This window comes from Astatotilapia calliptera, chromosome 17 (genome assembly GCF_964374335.1).
Source record: "Astatotilapia calliptera chromosome 17, fAstCal68.1, whole genome shotgun sequence".
NCBI classification, from domain to species: Eukaryota; Metazoa; Chordata; class Actinopteri; order Cichliformes; family Cichlidae; genus Astatotilapia; species Astatotilapia calliptera.
This window is the reverse complement of record NC_137438.1, coordinates 16,247,426-16,258,901: the sequence shown is the minus strand read 5'-3', so window position 1 is coordinate 16,258,901 and position 11,476 is coordinate 16,247,426. Positions and strand designations below refer to the sequence as shown.

Below are 11,476 nucleotides of genomic sequence, written 5' to 3'. Positions count from 1 at the left end.
CAAGTAAACCGGTTCAAGTCCAATTCAAGTCCCAAGTCATTGGTGTAAAAGTCCAAGTCAAGTCACAAGTCTTAGAACATTTTTTCAAGTCAAGTCTAAAGTCATAAAATTAATGACTCGAGTCTGGCTCGAGTCCAAGTCATGTGACTCGAGTCCACACCTCTGAAAAGCGATGGTCTGCCAAAAAGTGATTACCAGTATTTAAACTGCTGAAAGTAATTTGTTGTCTTTAATATGTGAAACATATGTCAAATCCATCCCTCATGAATGACATCAAGTCACAAACAACATTTCTGCCACGAGGTAGAAGCTGTAATCAGTTTTTTTGGCAAAGTGACTTGTATATATTGCTTATTTGTCCAGTTAAAAAGTCTTGTTGACATTAAAAATGTCTTTTTGAAGAGAGACCTGGCCAAGAAAGCAGCAGAAATGGCAACAAGTATAACAATAGTCCTATAAAGATATTTTAAGTGGCCAAACACTAATCACTACTAATCACTACTCAGGACCTTTTTACTGTGGTAACCTTAAATGCTATGTCATAATCAATATAATAATCATAATTTTTTAAGCCTTTCTATTGAAATCTAGCTGGCTAGTATCCATCAGACATCTGTGTCCACGGGTATGTAAGCTCACGATCCCTGTATGTCTGTCACTGAGGCTTTGATGCAATATAACTGCAGCTGGAGCTGAACTCCTGAACATTTAGCGCCCCCTGTTGAACCCTTTGATATGACAGCGTGTGTAACCTGAGTGTGCGAAATACTTCCAAGACCACATCAAGCCAGAGTTTGAGTCGTAGATTTTTAAGTTTTAAATGTCACTTGTTCGTGTTTAAAGGATATTTTATTTCTTATGCCGCATAAATCGATTGATTAGAAGACAAAGTGTGAATAAAGGACTTTTATTCTGAAGGATCGTAAACGGAAACGCTTTTAATTTTGGCGGAAGGCTGTGGGTGGGTGAGGTGCTGAGGTTAAACATCAGCTGAGTTCAACGCGGGTTTATTTCACCATGTCTCGATTCAAAGGGGGGTGTAAGGATTCTCTGGCGGGCTTTAAGGTGCAAACGGCAGAGCCGACTGTTCCGTACGGCCTGCTGAAGGCGGCCCGGAAGAGCGGGCAGCTCAACCTGTCCGGCCGAGGACTGAAAGAAGGTAATTTTATGTTAGCTCACACATACAGCACCACTAAAAGACCAGATCTGCCATTGATTTAATAAAAAAAAGTAACCTAATATATTATAATATATAATAATAATAATAATAATAATATGACTACACGTTTTCTTCCTCGCTGGACTTCTTTCAGTATATATTTTGACTGAACAAACTGAACCTTGATATTCCCATATTGCTCATGTTTGAACACTGACACATGATCCTGCCTGTTTCCAAAAAGTATATTTTACGCCAGTGTAAGTCTCTCTGCTTAATCTACACTGCTTGTTAATGTAATCATGTAATCAACCGGCCACATGACAGCAACCCATTTATTCATGTAGACAGGGTTAAGACGACCTGAGTATAAATAGAGTATGAGAATGGGGAAGAAAGGAGATCTAAATGACTTTAAAAGTGGGAGGATTGTTGGTGCCAGTCTGGCTGGTGAGTATTTCAGACACTGCTGATCTGCTGGGATTTTCCTGCACAACCATCACCGGGGATTACAGAGCATAGTCTGAAAAAGAGAAATGTCTGGTGAGCAGCAGTTATCTGGGGGGAAATGCTTTGTTGATGCCAGAGATCAGAGGAGAATGGTCACAACACTTTGACCTGTTAGGAAAGCAACAGCAATTATAAAAATAAAAAAAAAAAGTTAGCTAACAAAGTCAGACAGATAAGGCTGAAATGGTTTGGACATGTGCAGAGAAGGAATAGTGTGTGTATATATTTGATGGATGAAGATGGAGCTGCCAGGCAGAAGGAAGAGCTTTATAGATGTAGTAAAGGAAGATATGTAGAGGGTTGGTATGGCAGAGGATGCTGAGTGAGATGGAGGCAGATCCACTGGGGCGACCTTCTGAAAGGTAGGCCCAGCCGGACAAAGTTTATTGTTCTTGTTGCTGTTGCAAAGGTTAAGATGAAACCTGGGGTCCAGGAATTTATTGGCTTTGTTACTTTGTGACTCGTACCATGTTGTGCATACCTTCATGGCAATGGTCTCTTTCCACAAAAAAATTACACTGGCCTTTGTTGTGTCAGGTGAATGGTAAATGGCCTTTATTCATGCTTATACAATTTGCCTCATTCATCCATTCACACAAGCATAGGTTTATGGTTTGTCTAAGTAAGCGCTTTCTAACATTTGCACGCATTCATATTCTGATGGATTCATCGGAGAACACACAGGGTTAAACCTTGCCCAAGGATATTTGGCATGGGAGCAGCCAGGGATCGAATTTCAACCTTAGTAGATGACCTGTTCTATCTTGTGAGCTACAGGCACCACTTTTTCTTACTACTACTATTATTTTTATTATTATTATCATCATGGGAGCATAATCCTATTTTTACTTTCATGTTGTAGGCCAGTTATGTGAATGAAAAAGTGTTATGGTTGGGGTTAGGCAAGTAAAAATTAGGCTTGAGTCTCCAGGACATGAAATGAATTTAATGTCACCAATACTGCGTAGAAACCCGACTAACACGTGGCTCAGTTCCCCAGAACGTCTATCGTCTAAACATCGACACACCAGAGGAGGCCCAGCAGAATGTGTCCTTTGGAGCAGCAGATCGCTGGTGGGAGCAGACAGACCTCACAAAACTACTGCTCTCATCCAATCAGATTACATTATTGTCAGATGACATCAGCCTGCTGCCTGGACTGACTACACTGGATGTAAGTAGTAGAAGCCTCAATCAACAAGCTAGCTGAGTGTATGTCTATTATTTGTGTGTGTGTGTATATATATATATGTGTATATATTACTTTTTTGGGGGGGGGGGTTCTCATGTTTTGGGGTTTTTTTCTTCCCCTCAATAATAAGCTAATTGCTAATGCTGTGTTAGTCAGAGACAATACATTCAACTAACCTAACAATGCAGTAAAACTATGTTGAACAAAAGCTGATTAGAATTTGACATGGAAACATTTTTAATCTAAAAATGTTTCCAACATATATTTCTGTTTTTAAATGGTAAATGGACTGATTCTTATGTAGCGCTTTTCTACTCTCCCGGAGCACTCAAAGCGCTCTATACAACATGCCACATTCACCCAATCACACCAGTTCTCACAAGCACTGTCTCTATACTTAGTGCTTTCTAACTACTTGTGATACAGTGCATGAAAGCTACCAGCAAAGATCAAAACCGTTTTATTGTACCAGGCTGTAAACGGGACTGTATGGGCAATTGTCTCAGAATTTAAAACTAGCCTCAAGTGCTGATTAGAGGAAATGCAGTTTCTGTTTTCACCTGTGAAAATTATGACTTGAAATCCAGCTAATAAACAAAAAATGTCAACTTTTGTTTTACCAGCTACATGACAACCAGTTAAGTAGTTTACCCAGTGCTTTGGGAGAACTGCAGAATCTTCAACAGCTGCGACTCAGGTACACACACTCACACACACCATAAGTCCATAATCCTAATGGAAAAGAGAAATCTGAAAAAGTTTGTGCACACTCATAATACTCCAATAAAATATCTTATGTTACAATACTGTGCAACAGCCACCCCAGTTTGTTTACATTTTGCCAGGAAAATAGATGTAGCGGTTTATTGAAATGTGCAGATACACATGGAAATACAGTATGTAAGGTGTGTAATGTGTTTGAAAGTCAGTATGTGGTATGACCACCTTTTATTTTACAGCCCAGCCTGAACTCTGGTACTCAACCACAGTCTGGACTATGGTTCAGTGGGTTAGCGCAAAAGCAATCTCCCTGTAGAGTGTGTTTGTGGCTGGAGGCCGTGTACAGACTGTGCAGTATACCCGGTCTGCTGGCCAGTCTTGTGTCCACTGGAACCACAGAGGGAGTTTGTAATAAGGTTCTGTTAGTTTGTCCACAGTCCAGTTTCCAAGATGTCAGCTTCAAATTCTCTGTGATGATCGATAACGGCTCAAGCTCATTTAGTTTTGGTGAAAATCAGGTTTGGTTGCACCAAATATGAAAATCAGTAAAAACTTTCATTACCCAAAATTAGTTATGTATTGTTTTCAAACTTCACAGTAGCAGACTAGGCCTTGGGTAACATGAATACTTAGGTTGGCTAAGGCGAACTAAAAAACATTTAAAGAAACCATATCAAGTCATATGTCGTGTGAAAGTGCAGGAAAGAGCTGTACACTTTATTTTTTCAAGATGTCACAATAGATCTAAAACTCTCAAGTTTGTACAGCTTATGGAAGCCAAAGATTTCAGCCACGTCTGCTTCAATCATATGGATAAAGCTAAAATACACCATTTTATGATGTAATCCTTCAAGGTCAAAAGTCAAAGTCACACGAGTTAAGAAAAAGCTTTAGTTTCTGTTGGATCAACTCCAAACTTCAAAACAATATATTAGTCATTGGAGAACAAAACCTAGTTTTCTTTGTTTGAGCTCTTTAATGTTTAGTTTAACTCTTCATAATCATACGTACAACAGTACAAAAGAGAGACAAGCAAAACAGTAAATGAAGACTAAATACAGAATTTGCTGGAGCTATCAGTCATTTTAGTAATGGAGTGTCCTATTGATTATTCCACCAGTTCATTGCATAAGAAATACTTGTGCCTTATTAATGAGCAATAATAAATATTCAAAAGAGAAGACACTGCAGGTCTTTCATAAATGAGGTCTTCATTGATTTCTATTTTAGAAATTGCAGTACTTTAATAATTTAAGTGCATTAAACAGCTGTCAAAAAACAAATGATGTATTTACATGCATTTAAGTGTGCAAGTGAAAGAGAGGGCTTGTGTCTGCAGTCCTTTAAAAAGCATGCGGTGGCTGCAGTGAAGAAAAGTGAGCATATCAGCATTCTGAAGTTGGCAATAACTAGTGATCTGTTGTGTTTTTGTTCTGTGTGGCCAGTCATAATCAGTTAGACTCTCTGCCAGTTGAGATGTGTACTCTAAAGAACCTCCGTAGCCTCACACTGCAGCAGAATCTGCTGGAGAACCTGCCAGAGGATCTGGGACAGCTCGCGAACCTCACAGAGCTGGTAACTAATGCATAATGCATGCACTCTAGTGTGTCTTCCTCTCTCTCCTGTATTGGAAATGCATTGATAATCCATTTATTTCCCAATTAAAACAAAGTGGAATGAAAGACTGAAATGGAATGATGGTCAATTTCTGTCCATCCTGTTGAATGATTAAAGGACGCGTCTAGCAACCAGCTGAAGAGCCTGCCCTCCAGTTTCGGGTGTCTCGTCAGTTTACAGAAAGTGAACCTGTGTCACAACCAGCTTAGCGGGCTCCCAGACAGCCTAGCCCGGCTCACAAGTAAGAGTTGCAGAAGTGCTTACAAATAAGTTGTGAATGAGAAAGCGTTTGTTCCGGCGTAACAAATTATTCCATCCATTTATTTTCTTCAAAAGCAGCTCGCAGGTTGGCGACCACACCGAATAGATGTTTATAAAAAGAATGCAATAATATAGATTTGACATAAAATATGCACTAAAGTATAAACATCTATGTATGCATATGACCACAGCCTTATAATTAATAGTCTGATAGACATCAAGATGACCAGAAACAGACGAGGATCAGGAGAAAAAACAGCCACCGGTGACAAATGTATTTGTGGTTTGAGGAGAAACGGTAGAGAACTGGGCAGGTGTTTTGTTTAGTGAAGGACCATAGCTATTGTTAGCTAATGTTGTTTTATTGAATAATAACATAACTCTGTGCATATTCAGATATATCAGAATTGATTTTGTTTACTGTTGGAGAATTGGTGCTTATCTAAAAGATGAAGATCAGCTGCTATAAAGCAAAGCAAAGCACAAGCAAGTGACTAGAGGGAGTGTGACAGAGGGTAATGTTTGATGCTCACATTCACACCTATGGCAGACTTCGATGTTCAGATCAGTTGCATTAAAAAAAACAGCAACAATAGTTCATGCAGAGCCTTTCTTTTGTTTTTTAAATTTCATTGAAAAATAAATGACGGCATCAATGCCGATTTTTGTGGTCGTGCCGGGTGGATTTTGAATGAATATCCAGCAAAGCTGCAACAGCATCATGGCTCCTCCTCTTGTTTCCTTCTTGTAAATTCACTGGAATTTTATTTGTTTGCTTGGGGTTCTTTTACCCCCCAGGTAGAACAATGGTGCAGTAATCAGCACGGACACCTTATAACAAGGTTCTGTGTTTAAATCTTTGTATTTATTTCTGGATAACACAATAGTGTCATTTTATGTCTGCCATAATGTTCCACACAACAGAAAATATTAATATAAGACAAACTCGTGAATGAATAGGTCACAGTAGTACAGCTTGAGCTTTATTTTGGGCAGCTCTCTCTGTATTTTTATGTTTGCTACAAGCTGGCCAATAATTCCCCAAGATGTGGGTGGAGGGACAACAAGTTATTTCTTTGACATACACTAAGGCCCTGTAATAAGATGGGCATGTCAGCAGCTGAAAGTTGTGTTACTTTTTCTGGCTTTTTTGAACTCTGGTTTAATTTGGCAGATGTTAAGCTGCTGGACTGCAGTGACAATCAGCTGACTGAGATTCCTGAAAGCCTATCGGAGATGCTCGCTCTGGAGCAGCTTTACCTTAGACATAACAAGCTCCGCTTCCTCCCAAAGCTCCCCGCACCTGCGCTCAAGGTATTAACAGCAAAATGATGTTCCAGGAATTAAAACTCCTTTGTGGTGTGAGTGAAGCTGACGGTATTGGAGCAATGACCAAATCGCTCTGCGCTCTGTATTGTGTCTGAGACATGCTTCTGTGCATCCATTACTCTGGCAGTGCAGAAAGATGTAACTGTGTGTGTGCGTGTGTGTGTGTAGGAGTTATATGTGGGGAACAACCAAATTGAGCAGTTGCAGACGGAGCAGCTATCCTGCCTGACAGCCATCTCTCTTCTGGAACTCAGAAACAACAAGATCAAAATAGTCCCTGAAGAGATCACTTTACTGAGTACGCTAACGCGCCTTGACCTCACCAACAATGACATTACCAGGTAAGCTTTCAGTATGATGACACACTGCTCAGTAAACCTTTTATACCTGCAAGCAGCCAGGATGCGACTGAATTCAGCTGGAAGGAAATATAATCACTGCTCTACACTGAGAGCAGCTGCATCAAGTTTCTAGTGCCATTAGTCTGAATTTATGCCTAATTTGTATTTTATTCTCGTTTTCTTTATTTCAAGTATTTCTTGATGTTATATCTGAAAAGTGTCCACCTTTTCAGAGTAAATCCTAGCAGGTAGATTTTCATACAAATAATATTTTGTGTCCTGCCAGCCTTCCAGCGTCACTCAGCCTGCTGCCCAATCTGAACGTGCTGCTGTTGGAGGGAAACCCTCTGCGAGGAATCAGGAGAGACATCCTCTCTGTAGGTGACACATGAGGACTCAAATACAGAGTATGCATGGTAAAACAGAGGAAAGGAAGAGAGAAAGGAAACGTGGCAGCTGAATATGTAAAAACACTGAAATCTGCATTTACAGGATTATATGGAGAAGTTGTAATACAACGTGAATTCCAGAAAAGTTGGAATGTTCTTTAAATTTAAAAACTAAAAGACTTTTAAATCACATTAAATATTATTATCTTTGAGTAATTCATTATCTGCAGTACATAATATCAAGAAAATATTCAGAGAATCTGGAGAAACGTTGTCTTTTCTTACAGAAAGGAACCAGTGAGCTTCTGAAGTATTTGAGAGGAAGAGTTAAAGGTAAAGTGGTTTTTTGCCCTACCTGTATATGTAAATGGGATACTAACTAGTAGTTATGCTATATAAATGAACGTGCTAACACCTTATTAATACCTTAATAATGCTTAGTAGTGTGATGGTATTGCTATCAATGCTTTAGTTCTTCTTGTCCTGGGTGCAAATCTACAGATTCTGCTGTCCTTACATGATCTTTTGTCTGTTTTTTGTAGAGGAGCCTGACAAAACAGATGGAGGAGATACAGCTATGATGTTACCCAGCCAGGCCAGGGTCAATGTGCATGACATTAAAACTCTCAAGCTGTTGGCATACAGGTTAGTTATATAGACTGGTTTCTGCATTTTCACAGGAATGTGCATGTACTCCGTCAGGGAATCAGAAAACTATACTCACCAGGCTCTTTGTGCTGGTTTTTGTCTTTGCTTTGTGCTGTTGGATTTGTCTTCATACCTAAATACTAAGAGAAAGATCATATGTGTCTTCATCCGAATAGGGGTTTGTGTTGGTGTGTGGGACTTTAGCCTCAGGCTTATAGTGTTAAATGGTGATTACAGGTCATTTTATGGAGAAACACAAAAGTAATGTAACGAGTAGTTACATTACTTTACATTACTAGGTTTATATCTGGGACTCTCCACCATTTGACCTTAGAACTGAAGAAGCTTCTCGGATGAGAGGTGAAACGTCTTCAAGTAACTTAAAGAAGTCCAGATGCTTTTCTTTGCAAGCTCCTTTGACTGTAACGAGTAGTGTAACAAATGACTGACTCGTGGGAGTAATTAAGTAACGTACGCCATTACTTTTAATGTTCTGTGTAATAATTACTGTTTTGGAGTAATGACCCAACACTGATCCCAACAAAGAGGAGAAATACCCCCAACATGCACAAACATTTGACCACATCATGCAATTAATTTGCAGAATGTAAAGTCTGTGATATGCAGTTTAGTTATGGTGGTAGCTCACAAAGTAGCGCCAATAGCAATCGATGCGAGAATGAATAGTTAATCAAGTGGACAAGGGATCGAGACAATGGGATTGCTAAATTCTTATCAATTCCCATGCCTAATAATTATTGGTTATTACAGTATATTTACGCTAAATACTCCAATGTGAATGTGTTTGTGACCAGTGACAAGCAAGCAGGGAGTATCCCAGAGGAGCTGTTTGATGGTGCAGCTGGTCAGAGCATTGCCACAGTTAACTTCAGCAAAAACCAGCTGACTTCAGTTCCTCCCAGGTACACGCACACTCCCTCGCTCTCTTTCTTTCACACACAGAGCATCACTGTGTGACAGACGGTAAAGCCCCAACAAAAAGCCATTTTAATGCAGATGATTGCAGGCTAATCACACTTCTGTCTGCAGGCTGGTGGAATTCCAATCTTCGCTGTCAGAAGTCAATCTGGGTTTCAATAGACTGATCAGCTGTTCACCTGACATCTGCAAGTTACTCCAGCTTACACACATCGATCTCCGGTACGCAGACACAGCCGACACTCAGATATGGACAGAATCTATTTCAGGAAGCTCCCATTTATTATATAATGTGCAAATTTTGAGTCCAAAGTACAGAAAGGACAGAAATCCACCGCATCATTCATGTGTGTGTGTGTGTGTGTGTGTGTTTGTGTGTTCTTTTGCTTTATTTTTGCCTTTCTAAATCAGACACCACATCATTGCAAACCACTGCCAACATTTTAGCTCTGGAGTCTCCCGTCCTGTCCTGTTTAAATTAAGCTATAATCTGACATTACATAATAATGGGTGTTGTTTTTAGTACTAGTCAGTAAGATGTATGAAACCTCTGAAAAGGGAAGGGTCAGGTGTTAATATTTTATGCTGTATTTGTTTCTTTCGTTTGTTTTAGGAATAATCAGCTGAGTGATTTACCGTCTGAAATGCAGAACTTAACTAAACTACGTTCCATTATCCTCGTTTACAACAGGTAACTTAACTCCACATTGCAGCCCCATCATCCAGCATTTTTTCATCACACCCCGCACACACATACGCAGCTGCTCGAGGGAGCAGCCACAGCAGTCCCAGCGCCTTACTTGGATTCCTCCTTGATGTCTGATCAGCTCTGAGGCGATCCTGACATGGCTTGCACATTACTCCATAAAGCACTTCAGTGCTGTTAGCTTGTAATGTTGTGTGTTGTGATGTTCCATATACAGCTTGTGATCCATTGCAAGACCTTCCCTTGACTGACCTTTCTGAGCACCACATCTAAGCACTAAATAAAGAAGAGTGTGCAGGATGGAAAGATGGAACTCAGTGGGATGTGATCTAAACCTCTGCCCTTAGCAGCTTAGCATGAAGCATCCACTGTTGTCTTACTCGATCTGATTCCACAAGGGATGTCAGCTGACATGTTGATTCCTGCCTACAGTATGTTGTACAGTTTGGACCTCAGAATATGATGCTGTGCATTGAAAATGAAGTTAATCACAGACTAGACAATGATCCTCTGCTCTCATGAAACTAATAAGAAAAATATGTTATCGTCACGGTCTTAGCTACAAATCGCTTCACGTTGTTGTCACGGAGTTCGGCCTCCTCGCTTTGTGGCTCATAAACTGTAGGTAATGGAGCACATGTACAGTGGTTCAGTAAGTTGGCCTGTCTGACCTGTGTTTGTGTACTCGGTGTATTTCTGTTGCTCACAGGTTCAAATCCTTCCCTGACGTCCTGTATGAGACCCTTTCTCTGGAGACTATATTGCTTGCTAATAACCAGGTGTGTGAGGTGGATCCTAGTCGCCTGATGAAATTGACTCATCTGTCAACACTAGATCTGGCAAACAATGACCTGCTCAACATCCCTCCTGAACTGGGCCTGTGTACCAGCCTCAGGTAAGGACCTTACTCATTATTTATTTTATTTTTTTAAGTGAGATCACTTTATCCTGCTGGATAAAGCAGATGCTGACAACGTTTATCTTTGAGGACAGAATTTGAAGTTATAAATGACAATATATGCTTCTGTGAGCATGTCACAAAATGCTAAATGGCAATAATATCGTACCATGAGTGAAGTATCATGATAATATCATATCATGGGCTGTCTGCTGATTCCCACCTCTATACCATAAGTGCATCTACTTAAAATCGCAGCCGAGTTTGGAAACTGTGTAAATTCCTGTAAGATGTACAATAAATTCCTCACAAAATGAGTTGAATTTGGTGTTGTTCCTCAGGTGTCTGAGTCTGGAGGGAAATCCTTTCCGCACACCCAGAGCAGCAATTGTGGCCAAAGGAACAGATGCACTGATGGAGTATCTGCGCAGCCGCATACCAACGTGATTTGTGACCATGTTTGGAGGAGAGCACCGCCACCGTGATCAAGACGTTTAAATGCAATCTTTTTACATTTTTTCACACATCTATGAAAAATGGTGCAGACTGCTTTTTGAAGATGTTAAGGGTAATAAAATTAAACCATTGATCTGTTTTTCTTTTTTCCATGGATGCGAGTCAGAATAGGATTTATATTGTTCGCTATTCTGCGGGCAGCACTTCTCCAAATAAAGTTGTTTGGCTAATTGTGACTGGTGTGAATTTCATAACATACTAAGTACAGCTAATAGCCCACTAAAAGTATGAAAACTAAAAAGTGCTGTTTA

General features: G+C 40.0%; 1 protein-coding gene across 2 annotated transcripts; it reads left to right on the top strand.

The window, feature by feature from the left end:
* The first annotated feature begins 401 nt into the window (after nt 1-401).
* Nucleotides 402-11,395, top strand: lrrc40 (leucine rich repeat containing 40). Of its 2 annotated transcripts, XM_026146837.2 has the most exons (15): nt 402-1,159; nt 2,662-2,843; nt 3,485-3,558; nt 5,027-5,156; nt 5,316-5,439; nt 6,634-6,773; nt 6,957-7,129; nt 7,416-7,506; nt 7,806-7,851; nt 8,061-8,163; nt 8,982-9,089; nt 9,217-9,327; nt 9,719-9,796; nt 10,521-10,706; nt 11,051-11,395. In XM_026146837.2, the coding sequence occupies exons 1-15, from the start codon at nt 1,018-1,020 to the stop codon at nt 11,154-11,156; spliced, it is 1,794 nt and encodes a 597-aa protein (XP_026002622.1). In that variant the 5' UTR covers nt 402-1,017; the 3' UTR covers nt 11,157-11,395. The 2 variants fall into 2 exon arrangements, with proteins under 2 accessions (XP_026002622.1, XP_026002624.1); XM_026146839.2 differs by lacking the exon at nt 9,719-9,796.
* The last annotated feature ends 81 nt before the right edge of the window (nt 11,396-11,476 follow it).